This window comes from Dermacentor andersoni, chromosome 3 (genome assembly GCF_023375885.2).
Source record: "Dermacentor andersoni chromosome 3, qqDerAnde1_hic_scaffold, whole genome shotgun sequence".
In the NCBI taxonomy this organism is placed as follows: Eukaryota; Metazoa; Arthropoda; class Arachnida; order Ixodida; family Ixodidae; genus Dermacentor; species Dermacentor andersoni.
The window spans coordinates 40,216,520-40,237,423 of NC_092816.1; the positions used below are offsets into that span (position 1 = coordinate 40,216,520).

The following is a 20,904-nucleotide window of genomic DNA, read 5'->3' on the forward strand; positions in this document are numbered from 1 at the left end:
GGCAAAGTTCAAGTGGGAAACGCTGCTACATGTGCCATACAGGCCAAACCTGTCGCCTAGCGACTTCCACAATTCGGGACAATTGTAAAAGCAGCTGAAGGGAACCAGATTCGCGTCGGACAATGACGTGAAAGAGTCAGTTACAGACTTCTTGACGCAGCAACCCAAGGAGCTTGATGAGACGGGAATCACGCGACACGTTAGTCAGTGGAACAACTGTCTCGATGCTGGTGGAGACTACTCTTAAATAAAGTACCCCGTTTGTCATATATTCCCATTGGCTCACTTTCGTTTGACTCGCCCTAGTATATCTTTTGTAGAACTCCTGCTTTTTATATGTGCTCTCTGTTGCGACTATAATTTCGGTGCAATTACAATACACGACCGGTGACAGCTCCTCCTGCGCAATACATTGGAACAAAGGACAGCGTCACTGAGATTTTCCCTGGCCGTTGCATATGTACAAGAATGTATACAAGGTTCTTGAACGAAAATGTTCCATTAAAATATTTGTCCCCAACTTCGTCGTTTCACGGCCTTTACATTTTTCATATCAGCGGCATGCACTGCTTTTCTCGTTTCGAACTGATATAGTTCTGAAGTTCACGTGATATTTTCTTCAATTATTAAATATACAAAAAACATGGAAGCATTATTGTCCGTTACTTTGGGCACAATAATTTTTGGGACACACGAGTATATTCTTTTATGAAAAAAATACACATTTTACTTGTTTTGACAGTGCGTAGCGTTCAAAAAAGTCGTTTGCAGCATCTTTTGCAATGCCATTGCTGTTATTATTCATGTATTTGGTCCCTCGACAAATTCTATGAAAAGGTCGAGCTGCAACGTGCCCCCTCCCCCCCCCCCCCCCCCGAACGAAATTTCTGGCTACGCCACTGGTTCTGTGGGATTCCACGTGACGTTTCGAAACCAAACAGCGTCCATCGGCGACGGCCCGCACATCGCTATTCACTGGACTGTCGAATCGCGCGCCAACGGAGAGTGGGTGTGGAGCACGCGTGTCTTGTCGGCATTGACATGTCGTGTGGGGACATGCGCATGCCGCAGCTTAATCATGTTACTCGGTGCACCTGCCGAGGTCGCGGCCGACCGAGGGGGTCGAACTGCAAAAAAAAAAAAAAAAGAGAGAAGAAAAGCTCGTGCGCCATGCATTTTTGGTGCACGTTACAGAACCCCGAATGGTAAAAAAAAAAAAAATGGATCCGGTGTTTCCCCCACTGCGACGCGTTTCACAATCAGACCGTGGTCTTAATTGGCACAAATGACCCCAAAATTAATTTTTCTCTCGTATGCGATAAATAGGTGGCGCAGAAAATTTATGCGCTGACGAAATTAAGCGTGCAGTGAGTAACGTACCCCTCCCCCGACTATACCCCCTACCCTCGTTCTCTATTTGTCAGCTTCGGCTGACATTTTTTTTTTTTTTTTTGCTACGATCTGAATTTTTTTTTTCGCTGATGAGATGGCACTGCATACGCTGCTAAATCAATGTTGGTTGCTTGGCTGCTAGCACGATTTTACTTAATGCATGCACCGCGGTCTACTCTTACCGAGTCTGATAAGCTTGATCACCAGGCGTCAACGCCCGAGGTGTGGAAGACGCCGTAGTTACGACGCTCCGAAGTTATCTCTACCGCGAGGCCACCCGTAACGCATATACGTGCACCTAAATCGACGAATAAAATGTGGCGGCGTCGGAAAGCCGCATATAGCCATCGAGCCTATCTGCAAAAGGTCTGTGCGAGAAGGTGCGAAAAAACAAAGAAGAGACAGGCAGCCAGACGTTGTCTTGGTTGAAAACAATACGCGCTACCATTTTGTTATTGCACCAAAAATAACAGAAAGGAAACCTTCATCGTCGCTACTTCTCTTTACTTTGGGGGCCTGCGCCGTTTCTCCAGATGCTTGCCGTGGAACGGCGGTTGTTAGAATCTTCTCACTCTCCGACGCCAGCGAGAAGTGCAGCTGAAATAAAGAAAGAAAAAAGCGCGCGTAAGACAGCGCTTCGAAAGGAAGTGCGGAACCGGAATTGCCACACGGCAGCGACGAGTGCTGGCAAATGAGGAACCTTGAAAGAAACTGGGCCCCAAATCGCAGAACTTATTTTTCGTATAAGTGCTATTTTCCGTTGGCCGGGCTGATTTGGCAAATGTAACACGTCCAGCATCACGACTGGCTGGCATTTGCTTTAACGAACAATTCTACAGCCGCAAAAAGCATTTTTCCAGTATATACGAGGCATTTATGTACTCACAAAATCGAATTCGACGAACCCCCCTTGTCGCGAAACGGTGTCAAAACGCGCTGACGAAGAGAAGTCCTCTTGACGCGAAAGGTTGGCTCTGAATCCTAGGACACTGCCCATTGTTCGTCATTACAGGTTTCCCATCGTCATGTACGTACACGTACGTGACAATGACCTACAAATGTACGGGCACGTACGTGACGTACAAATGGGCCATGGCCCATTTGTCTCGTTCTTGTATATCTCGCCAGCAAGTCCTGTATAATATACGGCGCACCGAATCTCACCTGCTGTTTGCTAAGCAGAGGGACGACCATGTTGAACTTGTCGATCTTGCGGTTGATCTCCGCCGCCGCCGAGTCCAGGCTGCGCACGGCCTCCTGCCAGAGGCGCTGCTCGTCGGCCGACAGCGGCGACGCACCCAGCTGGGACCGGCGCTCGGCCAGCGTACTGCGCAGCCGCCGCTTCTCCTCGGCGATCTCGCGCGCCAGCATCACCCACTCGGGCACGTAGCCGTTGGTGATCAGCACCTGCGCGACCAGCGGACGGTCGCCGGTGTCAACTGAACAATGTCGCGCGAGAGAAGCTCGCTGCGCCGAGCTGCGCCGCGCCGCGCCGCACTTTGTGTGCGGCAACCTCCGTCTCTCGATCCCGCAGGATGCCAAGCGCGCTTGCAAATATGTGAAACACTTGTACACATAGCAAGCCGTGTGTTTTGTTCTTTTTACGGCGAAGCTGTATATGGCTAGGGTTACGTGCTTCTTTGTTCTCCGTGAACAAAAAACTATCGACATCAATGGTTCATACCCCCGTGAGCAACGGCTCATACCCCCGTGAGCAATGGCCCGTATACCCCTGTAAGCAAGCAAAAAACGCAATGACTCATAGTCCCGTAAGGTTCATGGCTATACTCACTTTGTGTGAATTAGCTGCGATGACACTACCCCTGTTGTCGCTGTCGGCGGTTTCAATGTGGATGTGTCAGTACCGAAAATGTAGAGGTTTACGTGTTTCGTGTTGCAGACATATCCCTTGCGATGCCACACCGATCCGGCCCAACCGACACCCTGCGACGTACGTGCATCGATTTGACGTTATCAAAGAATGTGATTGCATTTGCAAGCGAAATATTGACCACCGATCAAGACAATAAATGAGTGTGCGCAGCTTTCGTCACAATGACCACCCATCAGGGCAATATGCGAGTTCGTACCTTTGTTCAAAATTATGTGTCACCTCCGTGTCGTGTGCTTAACAGCTTCGCTGGTCCACCACCTTGGCAGGGTGGAATGGCTCATGATTTTTTTTCTCCGAGATGTTGGCGTTGTGCTTATGGCTTATCATATTGCTTTAGGAAATGCATTGTTGTGTGTTCTAACCAGTGATTTATGTACTGTTACGCTCTTATTTTGCACGCTGTACTAAGTACTTTTTACTTTCTTTTATTGCAAGAGATGTGTTCGAACAGCTGGCTGAGTTATAGCAAATGCGGTGACAGAAACCTCCGTCAGGCAAATGACATTAGCCTCTGTCTCCTCTTCAAGCTTCAAGAAAATAAATTTCAATTTCAAATTTCTATCTCAACATGGCAAGGATGGTAAACAAGGCCGCCGATGAAAGCATCGGTACATGTTTATGAAAGCGTTCGAGGGAGCGGAAGGGGGGCGGTTAAGTTCGAAAAAAATAAATAGCCTTGCAGAAGTTACAGAAGATGACTGCCAAAGTAAGCGAAGCTTATACCGTTTGGTAACACACTGTGCTCGTCGCTTTCTTATTTTTTCCCTAGTTGAAACGCCGTCGTTTTGTGCGGCTGTTGCATGGCTGCAACTCACAGTCCAGCGCAGTCACGAAAGCTATACGACGCACGGCTGTGCGTCAAGTTTGTCGCAAACGTGTGTTTCGCCTATGTGTATCAGGCTCTAAATTAAATTATGGGGTTTTACGTGCCAAAAACCACTTTCTGATTATGAGGCACGCCGTAGTGGAGGACTCCGGAAATTTCGACCAGCTGGGGTTCTTTAACGTGCACCTAAGTCTAAGCACCACGTGTGTTTTCGCATTTCGCCCCCATCGAAATGCGGCCGCCGTGGCCGGGATTCGATCCCGCGACCTTGTGCACAGCAGCCCAACACCATAGCCACTGAGCAACCACGGCGGATTATCAGACTCTGGGTACGAGTGCAGGCGCATGTCTGCTCGGTTCTACCAAAGGTGCTTTGGTTCTACGCGCCTATGCCTGAGTTGCGCCGAATAGCGTTCAGCATCATCGAAGGACCGGCTCCAGCGCACGCTCGCTCCTGGTTAGACGTCTTGGAGACGTCGCTTCCGATTGACCACAGCACTAAATGTCGTGATGTTTGTTGCGTTTAGAAGAGAAACTTAAAATCTGGTGACTGTTGGTTTCGAATTTGTGATTTAGGTCATCAATTATTTTTAATTAATATTGGGAAAAAAATCAACAATTTTCACGAAACGAAACTACGAAACTATCAAGTTTACAACTCTGTAACTCAGCAATAAAAAAAAATAACACCACAATTCTGTTAATTGCATCTAATAGCAAATCTAGAGCGGACAAAATTGGTATGTTACACATGAATCTCAAAAAATTTAGTAATATGGAAATACAGCTTTTATTTAGAACCTTTGTACACAACGTAACAAATTCACGTAAAATACAAAATGACATGTCGGTTTTGTCCGCTTTCGATGATCTAACGGATGCCGTTTATAGAACTGCGATAGCTGTTTTTGATGCAGAGCTATTAATTTGTGAACTTCGTGCTTCTAATTTTCTTTTAACTTCCGAATTTTTGAAAATTCTTGTAGGAGAGTTTAGGCCCTTAATTGGAAATACCGCTTCCAACAGTCACTATAATTTATCTTTCTCTCTCAAATGCAGCAAATTTCATTAAAATCGGTCCAGGCGTTATTGCAAAAAAAAAAACGTCTTTGCGTTTTACATGTATTTGAATAGGCCGCGTCGGAGTTGGGCCCGAGCTAAAGCTCGGTCCGATATAAGAGGAAGATGTCCGCGCCCGCACACTCTCCTACTCGCATGAGTTGTCTCTCATCACCCGCGAATGCCGTTATGCGTTTGGCGTATTAGCCCAAGACAAAACGCAAGGGCCATGGGTCATGCTGAAGGCTTAACCAGCGAGGTAAACGTCCGTTCGAAATGTCTGCAACTGCCCCATTCTGTGAAAGGGCTAACGACCAACTGTGCCTGGAGCCAACGACCGAGCGCGAGACCGGCGTCGACTGCTGTCTTCCGACTATCTCGTCATTGCGTCATATGCGACAGCGAAGGCGCAACATCAGAGGCAAAGTCCGGCTGGGTGGTGCAACATTGTGGGCGGCATACTGGGAACAGTTCGGCCATTCCTATTGGCCGGTGATGACATGACCGGTTTCCCAGGGAAAGTGATCTAGGGAATTAAGCAGCTACAGCGCAAAAGCACACGGAGGGCGAAAGAAGCAGACGGGACACAGAGCTATGTCCCGTCTGCTTCTTTCGCCGTCCGTATGCTTTTGCGCCACATTGTAAATAACGTCATACCAACTAGCCCACCAGACAGTCATTTTGAACTAGAGATCTATAGGGAAGACGGATGGTTTTTTAAGAGACATCCTCCGTGTAGGGTGTGTGCTCTCCCAGAATGATATAGCGTGCTCCTCTAAAATCGTGTAGCACGATGCATATAGCTAGGAGTGAATACGTACTGTGCTCCATGCTCCTGCAAGTACGAGGATGGCTTTTCCTGTAAGTAAGTTTGCCCTACCAGTGTAAATAAGCCTCAGTTCTTTTTTCCTTCAACCTCCCGACCTCGTATGCTCATCAGCAATGAAGCAACTCTCGTTATTGTAAACGTTCGGACGACGCTCAGTCTCCTTGCGCAACGCCCCGGTAGCGTAGGCCAGCTACCTTTTTCTAAACACCGCACCAGTTGCGTAGGCAAGAGCGCGACCCTCAGTGTGACGCCAGACTCCCAAGACCACGACTCACAACGAGCACAGGCGCGTAGACGAGAGCTGGCATGCACCGGCAAGCACATAGAGCTTCTTACTAAAATGAGCAAGCGCACGAGGAGGTTGCGCATTACACAACACGCAACGCCGCGCGCCCCCTTTCTGCCGCCGACACTCGCCGTGGTAGCTTAGTGGCTATGGTGTTGGGCTGCTAATCACGAGGTCGCGGGATCGAATCCCGGCCACGGCGGCCGTATTTCGATGGGAACGAAATGCGAAAACATCCGTGTAGTTAGATTTAGGTGCACGTTAACGAACCCCAGATGGTCAAAATTATTCCGGAGTCCCCCACTACGGCGTGCCTCATAATCAGATCGTGGTTTTGGCACGTAAAACCTCACAATTTAATTTTATTTTTTTTCTGCCGCCGACCTGGGTCGATTCCGGAGGCGATGCAATATCATATATAGCGACTTAAAGCTGACGCGCTCTAACTTTTATAAGCAAATAAATTGTTGCGCTTCGAAGCGACGCGCACGTTGGGAGCTCCGGTTCCAATTCTCCACCGTCGGACACAATTATTTTTACTGAGCGACAGGTTGTACTAACCCGTACCTGTTTTCGCTGATACTCTACAGTGCGAGCACCGAGTCCCCGCACTATAAGTAACCAAGGCGAGAAGCCCAGCGACCGACCGACGCACGCCAAACCCGGGGAAGGTATACAGGCAAACAAAGACTCCGTTATAAAGGCGGTGTTATTTCCAAACCTCGTTGAGCTTGCGCGTGGTGCTGTCCACGTAGGGGTTCTCGGGCGCGAACTTGAGCGGCTTTCCCGAGCCCGGCAGGTTGTTGAACTCGCCACGCGCCATCGACTCCTGGATCAGGTCTTCCACCAGCCGCTCGATGGCTTGGCTGCATACGCAGGAAGTATATATGCACAGTGCAACAAGCACATGCTATACGCGCGTACGAAACAGCATGGGCGCTACTGCATGGCCCAGTTGTGACCCAGTAGTGCATAACAAAGTCCAGCAAGAAGAGGACACGCCCCTCTACAATGCACAAGAGTCTCCGGCAAGAGACCCCGACAAAGCGACTGCCAGTTTTACGACGCACTGAACTTCTAGGAGAAATAAAGCTAAATTTATCACCGAATAAAATGTACAGAGGAGGATGTGGTTATCTTATTTGACATTCCAAAGCGGCATCATGCGCTAGCTGCCAAAGATTGCATAGAGAAATTCGCAACATACATATCAATACACGGGGAGGGGGGGGGGGGCATTTAGCCCCCTCCGAAATGCGCATGCGAGTCGAACCATCGACCTTGCGCCAGGCAGCGGAACTCCACATATGTAGTAAACTGTGACAATTCATAAATGTTGGCGTTTGTAAAGTCCGCCTCTGTGCCTCGGCTTTATATTGCGTTCTACTAGCTTGACTTCCTTTTTTTTCTCCTTATTTTTCTTTCTTTTTTTCAGGAAACGCAGCATCGAGAGCTTCGTATGACGAAACGAATTAGCCTTATCACTATAGCAAAGCAAGCAGAAAAAGCTACAACGAATCGGCAGCGTCATTTGGCATTATACAAGGGTCGACGAGATACACCAGCTTGCAGGCGATCATCTGCATCTGCGAGCTTCGACATAGTATAAAACTTCGTGTCAGTGCAGCTAAAGCTATGGGTCGCGCCAGCCAACGAAAATGTCTCCTCCATTGTCCGCCTGCGATTGAATCTCGGAGCGACACCTGTTGAATGGAAGCTTCACGGAAGTATTATTATTGCACAACGGGCCAGTCCTCCACCTCCTCCATTCCGTGGAAGACGCAGCCGGCTCTCGCTGCTGATTGGCTGACGCGAGCCCTGGCCTTCGCTGCACGGCACGAAGTCCCCGGGTGCTTCGCTCTGCGCACGTGGAATCCCTGACAAATTTCTGGCCCTATAAAGCTCCGCGGGGTGAGAACAAGGGTTAGCCTGCGCTTCCGGAGCTCTTTGGTAACGCGTGTCCAGCAGCAGTCAGACTTTACGTGCAAAATATAGTTGCAGTCCGTCGTGTGCGCAGTCGCTTCGTTTGCTTTAACCGAAATTGCGTGCAGCCGACCCCTTGAAAGCTGGCTTTTCCATTACAAGGATGCTTGTGAGGTGAAGCCCACTTTTGTAGCTCCCTCTTTAACTGTACAGTTGACTCCCGCTGATAAATTTTAAACGGAGCAGCGCAAATCTTACGTAAGGGCCTCGAAAATGTAACAGCTGGAAAATCACCAGAAGAGAAAAGTAGGGCAGCGCGGAATGTGGGGGTTAATTTATCTTATAAGCATATTCGATACTTATAGGCGGAAGCTTTAGCTCGGGACCAACTCCGAAGCCGCCGCTTCGAATACATGTAAAACGCAGAAACGTTTTTCTTATATAACCATTGGGCCGATTTTAATTAACTTTGATGGATTTGAAAGAGAAACTTAAATTAGAGTGATTGTCGAAAGCGGTATGTTTCAAAAATTGGGAAGTTAAAAAAAGCGGTACGATTTACAAGTTCGTAGCTCTGCACCAAGAACAGACATAGCAGTTCTGTAAAGTGCATCCGTTAGAGCATACAAAGCGGACAAACTTGATACATCAATTTATATCTTGCGTTAATTTGATACACTGCTTACAAGAGTTTTGCAAAAGTCCTACTCACATATTAGTGGTCTACTTGAGAGCCATGTGTAATGCATCAAATTTGTCCACTTTAGATGTACTATTACATGCAACTTACAGAATTGTGATATCACTTTCCATTGCTGAATTACATAGTTCTAAACTTCATAGTGTCGTTTTCTGAAAATTTGCTATATTCAACAACTTTTACAAAGAAATTGAAGGCCTAAATTAAGAATTCGTTACAGGTCACTAAAATTTGTTTTTTTTTCTTTTAAATGCAACAAGCTTTATCAAATTTAGTGCTGTGGTTGCCCAGAAAAACGAATTTTCCTTTGCCATGTATTTATATAGGAACCTCCGAGATAAAGCTCACTCTTAAAGGGGACACTATAAATAAGAACATTAAATCACTATAGCCTTGAAAAACATTCTTTCAAATATTCTGTTTTCGTTCATGGTGGAATAAGATTGATTCCTAGTAGTCTTTTAATGTTATTCGTCGGCGTCCGTTTTACCCTTGACCTAGAGAACATACAGTCCAAAGTTACGCTTTTCTGAATTTATGTTGAAGCTTCTGCCCCGGCACGTCAATGTGACGTCTCGAATTTCAGAGTACATTGTCGTACTCGGGCCATTTTGGCAACGGAAATGTTCTGAAAACACTCCAGGGGCCGTATTCTGTAGCGGTTCCTTTGGGAACCGGTTCCTTTGGGCTGTTGCCATTGGTCGGCGCTTCGTTGTCGTCATCCCTGGTGGGCGGGACGACAAATTTTGATGACGTCACACAGGTTGCCAATCTTCTGGAAAGGAACCGGTTCCCTGCTAGGAGAGGAACCGCGGAGAAGTGGTTCTCTCGAGGGTCGCGCGCGGGGGCGAGCATGATGTCGAGGGTTGCTAGGGCAACCGCGGCTGCCGGCTAATCTCGCGCCAGCTGACGAGCCGGCACCTAGACGAGACGAGACAGAGACGGCAATGGCGGCTCCTTTGGTTGTGTTGCTGGCGAGTGCCGAGAGGCAACGACGCGACGCGTTCGGCATGGCCGAAGAGTTTCGAAGGCATTTTAGGCTCTCCAAAGACATAGTGTGAAGTCTTTGCGATGAGCTGGAAGGACATCTCGGACCTCAAAGATTTCGTGGTGTCGACGCTACGATGAAAGTGCTGTGCGCGCTGCGGTTTTTTGCCACCGGGAGCTTTCAACAGTGCGTCGGGAATGAAGAAGCGATTGCACTGTCGCATCCTTCGGTCCGCCGGATCATTACAGCCGTCGCCAAGGCCATTACGGTTGTGGGCAAAGAAAAAGGATGTGTTGGATTCCCATCCACGGCCTAGAAAGCCGCCGTCAAGGAAGGCTTTCTTAGCCGTGGAAAAATTCCAGGATTTCTAGGATGTGTGGACGGGAGTCTGATAGCCATCGTTCGCCCTAAGAAGCTCGGCCCCGGCGAAACGGAATCGTACTGGAGCCGTAAAGGGTATTACGCCCTCAACTGCATGGTCGTGAGTATTGTTCATTGACAAATATTTTCGATACGTGATTGCGCGAGTGCACGTTGTAAAAAACTTCGTTTCGTTATTTTTCATCAATTGCCGGTAATACTTGCGTTCCTATGAGAGAAAGTAGCGTTTGTGTTGTATGTGTAATGACGACTTTGATCTTTGCATAGAACACGGCCGCACTTTTTCAGTGCTCTCCAATCACAGTTGAATAGCCTTTTCGATGCTACAATGTAAACACATTACGCGCAACTTAAACCGGAATAGACGCCGTAGCAGTGAAGGGAGTCTTCGTCTGCGAGCGATCCTAACAGAAGACGAGCCCTTGTGATTCTTATTCGACGTAAAACTAAAGCATTGTGGCCAACAGACTGTAAACGTGAAAAGGAGCATCCCATCAATGAAAATGGTGTGAGGGAGAATGAGAATGTGTGGACACCCATTTGCTCTAGCTGTTAATACGGCACATGCTGCCAATTCCGCGTTCTTTCGCTTGTAATAGGCACTTTGTCTGGAAAAACAAGAAAAAAACACAGGTGGCACTCTCTAGCAGAATCTTGTACAATATGGACGGAAGAAACCAAAGGAATTATTTTGCACATTGTGTTGTGACCGCACGCCATACATGAGCACATGTACACATGCCAACATTGCATTTGTAGGTTAAGATGACATTGTTATCATGCTGATGATTAGTTCAACTGCCTACTGCGTATGTTGATATCTCCTTTTCTGTAATTGTGTTGGCTGACTGAACAGTAACTGATTGGCAAGTAGTGTTGTAAGCAAAAGTTTGTGCCAGATATTTGTTGCAGTGGCATTGACACCTTCTCTTTGCTTTCTCTTACGAGGTGTGTGATGCAAAGCTGAATATCCTGGCAATTGACCCACGGTTTCCGGGATCGTGCCACGATTATTTCGTTTGGAGGCATTCTGCATTTCGCCGCCGCCTCACTCGTGGCCTGTTACTTCATGGAGAAGTCTTGCTTGGTAAGTGCACCTAAAGTAGCAGTGCTTCTTCCACATGTAAAACATACACAGTCAAATAGTTTTGCATCCTAGCAAGCTTTAAGAAAGCGTGATTTGCTAGAAATGTGTTGTGAATGCAGCAGTACCTAACGAACCTGCAGCGACTATCGAGAGAAACATGTCTCTCTTAGAAGGCAGATATTTTTACCAGCATGGATACAACAGCTGACATGTTATTCTGTTTATTTACTTATTAATTTCAATACACTGAATGCCACGTGGAACGTTACAGGCAGGGGTGTAATTCTACAGAACACGTCGAAATGGCAGTTTTCAAGTATGATGGAAAAGGGTTGGTGACAATGGACTCGGGTAGCTGGTTCCTGGTCACTGTCCTTGGAACGAAGGAATAAGTGTGTGCGTGAAACTTTCGGCATCGACGTTAGTGATCGGTGTAGTATATATTGTAGAATAGTGCAAGTTGCGCTATTTTTCTTTGTGTCACAATGTCTGCAATTTTTTTTGTTGCAGCGACATGTGGTGCTGGAGTGATTAGAAAGGATCAAACGGGTAGCTCGAGTTCGGGTACCTTCACGAGAAGAGGTACGAAAGGTAGAGTAAGGATCCCAGATACTGGCAGCATATTCGAGAGTAGGCCTTAGAAGTGTTTTATAAAATAACACTTCTGAAGAGAGAAGAGCTAATTAGTTTTAGTAGAGGATGTACATTTAGGGAGAAGCAAATGGGATGAGCGGAGCAGAAAACCACGAGTATGAAATAAATATTACATGTCCAACTTAACCCGAGAATGAGATTTGCAGCCGAGACAACAGGTAAAATTGGGCTTTTCTTTAAAATGAGTCGAACTTTCTTTACAACTTTCTGGGAAGGTCAATGTTCGATAGATATTGCAACAATAAATCCAAGACCCGCTGCTGTTGTAAAAGGGCCCTGGCGTAGACTGTGTTCTTGCATTGTGTCTTAATGTATCCACGTTCGTTCACTGACGTGCAACACTTTACAGGGGACTCTGGGTACCCGCTAGAGCCATGGATCATGACTCCTGTGCCTGGTCACCCAAATCGCCTCACGGCAGAGGGGCGCTATAATGAGGCACACGCATCAATGCGAAATGCCGTTGAGCGGTGCATAGGAGTCGTCAAGAGCCGCTTCCGATGCCTGCAGAGGTATCGGGTGCTCCACTACTCGCCTCAGAAAGCAGCCACTATTGTTGCAGCTTGTGCAGCGCTGCATAACCTCTACCTTGCAGCAGGCGTGCCTCTGCCAGACGACCCAGGTGACGACGGTGCACATGACGACAGCGCACAGGAGCCAGCCCAGGCACAAGTGCCGCTTCAAGTACAGGTGCCACCGCAGGCGCACCCTGTACAGCCTTCTCGAGCTTTGTTTCAAAGAGGCCGTGCGGTGCGTGAATCCATAGTTGGTGTGTTTCGGCTGCCCAGAAATTTGCGCATTGCCTACCTGCAAAGTGTGCGCCGGCGCATTCGCTGGCAAATGAGGCGGAGACATGTGCTGGTGTAACATGTTTTATTTTTATTTTCATAAAAGTAAATAGGCCGTGCACTTCAACATAACACATTGCGTGTGCTCACATGTGGCTAATCATAGTATGCTGCATACTGCAGTAGTGACAAGCACATGATTTGTCTATGTTGAGCATGACAGATACACATGCAGTGACAAATAACCATGTGTCATTATGTTACTCCTTTGCTTTGTTCACTGTGCTTTTGAATATTGTCTCGCCAGGGAATTTTCTTTAAATAAAGGTTATTTCCAAGGTGAATGGCAAACAATCTTGCATTGTTGAATATTGCTTTGCAATGCCTATTTTACTGTGCAGTATGCATTGTTCCAAAGCTGAAGATGTCTGTTCATGTGTGACACGCAAGAGCAGCATGAGTTACACAGCAACTGAAATGTCGTCAGCAATCTGTATAGCACATATTGAAATGTATAGCAACAAACGAGACATGTCAAGCACTTATTGGAGCAGGATTTCTTTAAATAGCAGACACTCATGCTTACTACGGCTTTGTTTAAACTCAAGAGTTGCTTCAACATTGCATTTCTTGCACACATGATTTCACATAATGCTCGTAATTGCTGCTTAACAAGGTGCAACAATATAAAAAAAATCATGACAATGAAACATTTCTTTATTTATTCATTTTATTCATTGGGTACCTGCTTCGCCATTCAGGCATTACAGCAGGGAGGGTACAACTCATATAAATGAACACTCAGAATTACACTCATAAAGCATGGAAGAAATCATCATTTGAACAAATACAGACAGTGTCAGGTGGTAGAGTATTCCAGTCTCTTATAGTACGAACATAGAAAGAGTAGCGGAAAGCGTCGCTTTTAACCCTCTATTGCATGGCGTCCCATATTTGGCACATACCGGTTACCATTCTTTTTCGCGTGTGTGAGATTCCCAGTTGAGAATGTGATACCGTCAGAGTAAATCTCGTAGTTACGCGCACTTATTATGGGCAAGTGCTGCCATCTCTTGAGTGACACGCAAAACAGAGGTGAAGTAGATTTTGGGATGCGACGTGAAACTCGGAGGGGGCAAACACGAGCAATCGGTTTTTTTTTTCTCTGAAAATTTCGACCGCAGAAACGTAGAAAAATTATTTTGGCATATTTTTTGGCCTCGCCAATTCAAGGCAGTTACTAGTTTTCTCAATTTTGCCTGCAACTACAGCAGAGAAACCGAAATTGGTGTGTGCCATATTTGGCACAGTATGAACTTGAAATACAATATATGGTAACGTGCTGCCATCTGTTCAATAGCCCGAAGCTGCAGGTCACTCTATCACAAGATGTAATTTTGACGATCGGTACGGTGAGGGCGAATTGTCTACCAAACAGCCGCCTGAAAAGTGAAAAGGAACTGAAATGTAAAGGAAGTGGTGCTTCAGAGGCACTCACAAGCGCGATAGATGACGTAGAGTTATCGTGTATGCGTTGATACGACAACCGCGCCGTGACATTTCTGTCGAGCTTTGTTGGGAGAGATCCAATCCAAAAGACTCAGCGCTGGTTTACCTCCGCCAAGGTGTTTCGCGAAATTGATTGCCCCAGCGTAGTAAAGGTCCATAACAGGCACATGGATGGTGTCGACCTGCTGGACTCTCTGTTTGGACTTTATTGCATACATATCAGATGTCGAAGAAATGGCACTTTCGAATTTTTACGCCTATGCTAGACTTATCGGTACTAACAGCATGGGTATTGTACAGGAGGGTGCAGGAGCAGCTTAGGAGGAGACAAGTACTACCGCTGGCTCAATTAAAAGCAGAAATTGCAGAATGCCTTACCTCGCATAACAAGTGCCTACCCAACTAGCGACCAGGAAGGACTTCTAGTCAGTACATCGAATTCCATGTTCCAGTCAAAAAAGCACAGGGACCAGCGGCCGCAATGCCACCCAAAGACGACCGATCTGACCAAGTCAGCCACTGGCCAGAATTTGACGAGAAGAAACAAAGATGTAAGCGGCCACCTTGCACAAACAAGTCGTTGGTAAGATAGAGGAAGTGAAACATTCATCTGTGCCTGAACGCAGCAAACAACTGTTTCATTTCATTCCCCACATCACATTAAAAGGCCACCGTCCGTGAAGCTTTGTTTTCCGCCCATGGCAGCAAGAGCGCTCAGCCATCTTCATGGTGTGCCATATTTGGCACAAAGCTTTATCTTTATTATTACAGTCATGTTTGTTCATTCAATCAATAATGAAAGCTGAAAAAATGACTTTCATAATTCATGCAATAGAGGGTCAAAAGGAATCTCACATATTTTTAATTTGTGATCTCGCCTTTTAGAAACATATGTGGGCGGCTGAAAATACAATTACCTGGCTATCCCCGTATTAGAGTGGTATATGTTATGAAGAAATTTTAATCTGAGATTTCGGCGACGGTGTTCAAGAAGATGCCAATTTAATGCTTTTTTGCTTTCTGTCATGCTAAGCATCCTGTCATAATTGCCAAGGACAAACCGAACTGCCCTGTTCTGCACTTTTTCTAGTTTATCTACAAGTTCTGTAGCATATGGATCCCAGCAAACACACGTATACTCCAGTGTACTGCGCACATGTGTGAAATACAGTTGCTCCCTAAGTTTCTGTGGCAAGCTACTAAAGTTACGTTTAAAAAAATCTAATGCTCCGACAGCCTTGTTCCTAACATGAGTAACGTGTCTGTTCCACCTTAGATCAGCAGAAAAAAATACATCTAAGTATTTATATTCTGACACTTGTTCAAGAGTAGCATTATTTATAGTGTTACGATTGCTGTCGTATGAGCTCTTCCAGGTAAAGGTTACGTGGACACTCTTTTTCTCATTCAGTGACATTTTCCATTTTTCACACCATATGGCAATCAAATCCAAATCGTGTTGTAGTGCTTGTTGGTCAGATTCGCTGTTGATAACCCTATATACTATACAGTCATCTGCAAACATTGTAAATATTTATTTATTTATTTACATGTACCTTACAGGCCTTCGAGAAGGTATAGTGTAAATGGGGAAATACGGTAACATATTAGTATGGAATCGGGAAAGAAATAAACATCAGCCTAATGAAAGGAGTACGCACAGAACATGCAAAATTATTACATTAGCAAATACAATATGTAGAGCAATAACAATAAATGGTAAACAACAACATAATAGCATAATAACATTGTAAACGTTTTTGCATGTTATACAGTAGTAAGTATTGTAAAGAAATTGGGACCACTGAAATTCTTTAACTTGTAGAAAAAATGCAAGAAAATTACAAAAGACATGACGTGTTTAGACGGTTGAAACGGCATATTGATCGTTTAGCAGATTGCGAAATGCAGTGTGTTTATATTGGCATGCAATGGTATCTGGTAGTGCGTTCCATAAACGGACCGCACGGGGCAAAGTTGAAAAATTAAAAGCGTGTGTGTTGCCATAAATCGCGACAGCGCGTCGACTTGGCGTTGACCTATTGAAACCCATGCGCTGATGTTCACCTCTTCGTCGGGCTCGAAGAACGGCGGGCAGACTCCGATGGCGCTCGCCCTTCCAAGTAAAGAGAGGACGCGCCCTCGCGGTCCGGGCAGGCTGCCTCCTCCGGTTCCTCTGTGATTAACACGTTTGTTAGAATATGGTGCGCAAAAGCTCCGTCAACGAGTGTGCTTACCTGCTTTCGGCGTGCAAGGCGGCTGCATCACGGCGGGCGTTATACACATCTTTCTTCCACACGCCGCGCCATTGGGCTGCAGTTTTCACTGCCGGGCCCTCAGCATTCAGCAAGGCAGTCACTGGCTGCCAGAGCTCCTCCTTGCGCGCCGCCGTCAGCTGTTGACCCAGCACACACGGCGGCTTCGCAAGGTAGGGGTGCTCTTCAACAAATGACACGAGTATATCGCGCGGCCTCGCTCAAACATGAGGACCCAGTTTCGGATTCGGCGCGCAAACTGGTAAGTCCAAAACGTAAACAAAGCGAGGCAACTTGTTTGCATAACGTATGGCACACCACCTAGCGACTAAATAAGAAAACAACACAAATAAAATTACAACTCCCAGTAGCGGTCTGCGCCGCAAGCTCACATTTATTACTGAAAATATATTTGCAAGTGTTCTATACAAACCAATGTTTTTTTATCAAACCAGCAAGATCCTTCAATTGCTATACCGTCCCCTAAGTACAAACAAAAATGATGACGTGATCTTCCGGCAGACCGCCACTCGTTGATTGGTTCCCCTCACGCCGCCCCGTTCCACTCTTTCTCCGAGTGACGTAATCCAGACGTAACAGCCAAAGGGAACCGGTTCCCAAAGGAACCGCTACAGAATACGGCCCCAGGTCGAGCCGTCGGTGTCTACAGAAAGCGACGCAATCCGTCTCCACCGATAAGCGTTCAACAAGACCCGAACAGCCGCTTTCCGAATTCGTGACGTCACGTCAAGCGCATGTGGGAAGTTCACGGCGGCGGCGCCACCTGCATTTTGGTTTTACCGTACTTTTCTGGCTTACCAAGCCTCTTCTCACGGTAAGAGGGGCATTTAATGCTATTACAGAATCGAAATGTACACGTACAATATCCGAGATATTTCCAGTGCCTTAGGAGGAAAAAAAGTAAACACTTTAGAACAAGATACGAAATTACCTTCCTATGTTCTTCTAACGCGTTTCTTTTTGTTAAAGCGAAAGCTTTACTAACAGCGTCGAGCCGAGTTTCGCCGTCGCCAGCAATTTGACCTTCATTTGACCGCAGCTACGCCGTAGCACTTGGCAAAGCGCCGCGCCGAGCTCCGCTGCCGCCGCCGGCTTGGCGCATGCGCTCTCCGCAGCTAGGTCGCCGCCTGACCACGTGACACGCCTAAGAGGAGCGCCGCGCTCGCCTAGTCAGTGCGAGCTTGGACATGGATGAGAGCGAGTCCGGGCCGTCTTCTCTTAGCGTTGCGCGGAAGCGGAAGACTTTGAGCCGTCGTCGCCAAGCGGCGTCTGTCCATCCCGCCGATATCGCCCGGCGAACTGCTTCGCTGGAGAGGGTCCGGAATGCGACAAGCGTAGGACCGTCGAGATCAATGTAGCGACCGCGTTCGCGCCCTCTCCGTTTGTGCTTCGACGATGCGCATGTTCGCGGCGTCTCTTTGCAGGTCTAGCACTTGCGCTTTCCCTGTGGCACGACAGGCGTCGCACCGTCGAACGATGCGTATCTACCCAAGCCTAATCACAGTCACGTCTAGGTACCGACCTAGCCACAGCCGTCATACCTGGCTTAACGATGATTGCATGTATACCTAAGTATAACAATTACATCTAAAACAAAGGTTAACCAAGTGAAACCAATACTTAACCAGGCTAAACCAAGCTTTCTTTTTGCATATTCAGGGTCAGCTGAGCTAAGCCGCAGCCAATTTTTTTTTTAACGCTGGGAATGTCTCAGATGCCTACATTCCAATCATCCCAGCCTTCTGTATCAAGCACACCTCCGATCCCGACGGCGGAGACGTTATCACGGCTATCGCGTGAATGACGAACGCGTGTTTTCGGTTCTTCCGCGCACAGGATATTTGCGATAACCACAATGCCTATATGATAATAACCATGCCAAGCGTGACCGGATGCTCCAGCATATTGGCTGCGCTGTCAACAAGCAGTGATTGTGGGCACGTCTTCTCTTTCTGTCTCTAATTCCTTCTTATCCTTCTAGGTCCCCTTCCGCCCCATCACATAGTGTAGGGTAGCAAACCGGAATTTTCTTCTGTATAAGCCCCCTGCCTTTCCTTTCTCTCTCTCTCCCGCCCTCCAGCATACGAGCAGCATTGCGGCAAACCGCGGCACTCACGTGGTCTTGTACTGCCGCGCCAGCGTGGCGTCCTTGAGGACCAGCGTGCGCTCGTTGTGCGCGACGTCCTTGCCCACGCGGTGGTCGTGCACCCTGTCCACGGCCTGCTGTAGCCGGTGCTGCTGGTACTGCTGCCACCGCTGCGTCGGCGTCCCGTGGCCGACGCCATCGAAGCTCAGGTACTGCCGATGCTGCGGGACCGTGTGCTGCACGGCGCAGACAGGGAACGGTTCAATGGCTACGTCGTGACGTATTTATGGCCTACTATGAAGTGTAGCCTGTCAACGCCGCGGATACCTGGCGACACCGAGTTGTTTTGTCACGTCTGTTATCGAAGAGGGTCATCAACGCTGTTATTAAGATTTTTCTCAAATGTACGTTCAAAACCGGAGGGGGACTAAATGCCTCGTGCTGAGATGAGAATAAGGCCGAGATTAAAATATATATTCAACACCCACCGCGCCTATAGTGCTTCAAAGATGGCACCTGATCTGTGTACGGATGACTGCGTGTTTTGTCACCAGTGATCATGTGGAGAGGGCAAAAGAACTGCCTTCTATTCGGTGGCAGCGCTTGTAGATAAATCTGCAAGACCCACATGATATTTTCGACTATTCTCCTTTTTTATTCTTCTTTTCTTTGCGTTAAATGAAGGTCACGCAGCTCTAAACCCTAGAAAAATTAATTACAAGCCTCAGAACGCTGTAAATAATTTATTATAACAGATTTGCTTCAGCCAGTTTCAAATCAAATTTATTTCACATATATACATGATGTAGGTGGCACAGACAAAAACACAAAATCAATTAGGCTTGACAAGGATCTGCGCCCCTTTCGTTTCGGTTTCGTTTCCCAAGAGGATACTGTTTCGTCATGCCACGACGTAGTATGTGGCCACCAAGGAGGTTATTCACCTCCTTGACAGTCACATACGAGGCGACAAAGCGAGCCGGAATGAGTATCAAAAGATTGCAATGTCCTGCACCCACATATACAGTGTCCAGACGTCACGACACAGCACGTGTCGTAAGTGACGTCAATGAAACCGAAACGCTGTATTTATATCAAATTAGTAGCAGCGCTCTGAGGCTTGTCACTATATTTTCTAGGATTTAGAGGTCTAGCTAGGACTCTAACCTGACGCAAGAACTGAATAGTCGAAAATATAACGTCGGTACCCCTTTAGATCAAACCACTTTTTATCGAAGCCGAAAAATGCACTTGAATATAAATTAGACTACTTCAGAAATACTTTACTGCAAAAAGCTGCTATAGTACGAAATAAAACGTTCAGAAAAGTGGTGAAGAGCAGGCTTCCGTTGAAAAGGGAGCGTTTGAGAAAAGGGTAACTTCGCGCTCTGCTTGCGAGATCCATTCGCCGCGCACGACTGCACAATTTGGCTGAGATGTTCACAGCAGCGTATGCGATGTGCGAATTCTGTTTTTTTTTACCAAGCCCGAAAGGTGGTTCAGGGCCCCCTCAAGATTGCACGGTCGTGTGGGAACCACATCGCAACCACACGCCGCTGCTTCGTCGCGGTATGCGACACTTCCGATACCTTTATGCCGAAGTCTTTTTGCAAGACTTCGTTGACATCGTCGCACGCCGGAGCGGCATCTCGGGACAGGTGATCGCGAACGCTCTCGTAAGCGCTCTTGATTTCGTCGAACTTAGCGGCGCTCGCCGTGTCGCTGCCGCTGTCCGGGTGGTATTTGCGAGCCAGCTGTACGAAGGCCTCTTTCACCTCCTTCATGCTCGAATCTTCGCCGACTCCAAGAACTTCGTAACATTCCTGCGAGACAAGGGAAAAGAAACATTCAAATGCCTGCAGCCGGCACCATATATAGCTTTTACTGCGCGTCAGTCACCTCCACTAGAATGAGCGAAAGCGACGTATGTACACACCTTTATGTTCTTATAGCTGCTGCTTCGTCTTGAAAATGGCCAGAGTCCGAAAACGCGGCTGACACATCCGTGTGTGGACACTGACGGTAAGGCGCAAAATGACCTACGCGACAGCAACATTTCGAGGACATACCGAAACCGCAGCACCAGCAACCAGACTACGCTATATTTTGATTGCGGCTTGGCTTTAAAAAGCCTCTTCAAGGCGAAAGTAGTATGTTACGTTACCACAAATTAACAATTACTTCTTATGCTTAATAACCAAACCTTAGGTTGCTCGTACTAAAAAA

The 20,904-nt window shown here is 47.1% G+C and overlaps 1 protein-coding gene and 1 long non-coding RNA gene across 2 annotated transcripts; one reads left to right on the forward strand and one right to left on the reverse strand.

The window, feature by feature from the left end:
* Positions 1-1,808: 1,808 nt before the first annotated feature.
* Positions 1,809-20,784, reverse strand: LOC126517566 (dnaJ homolog subfamily C member 28). Its single transcript, XM_050167324.3, has 6 exons — positions 20,615-20,784; positions 20,268-20,501; positions 18,709-18,914; positions 7,008-7,152; positions 2,557-2,799; positions 1,809-1,989 (listed from the first exon to the last, which is right to left on the reverse strand). The coding sequence occupies exons 1-6, from the start codon at positions 20,732-20,734 to the stop codon at positions 1,834-1,836; spliced, it is 1,104 nt and encodes a 367-aa protein (XP_050023281.2). The 5' UTR covers positions 20,735-20,784; the 3' UTR covers positions 1,809-1,833.
* LOC140216708 (uncharacterized) lies at positions 10,142-13,161 on the forward strand. The gene is made up of 3 exons (XR_011893355.1): positions 10,142-10,378; positions 11,227-11,365; positions 12,369-13,161. It is a non-coding gene; the product is annotated as an uncharacterized lncRNA (long non-coding RNA).
* Positions 20,785-20,904: the final 120 nt, after the last annotated feature.

Coding starts and splice junctions, on each gene's coding strand:
- LOC126517566 (XM_050167324.3), bottom strand. CDS start 20,734: ATGTTGCTGTCGCGTAGGTCATTTTGCGCCTTACCGTCAGTGTCCACA. Junction 2,800..7,007: donor CCACGCGCAAGCTCAACGAG/GTTTGGAAATAA, acceptor CTGGTCGCGCAG/GTGCTGATCACCAACGGCTA. Junction 1,990..2,556: donor CTCTGCTTAGCAAACAGCAG/GTGAGATTCGGT, acceptor TCTTTATTTCAG/CTGCACTTCTCGCTGGCGTC.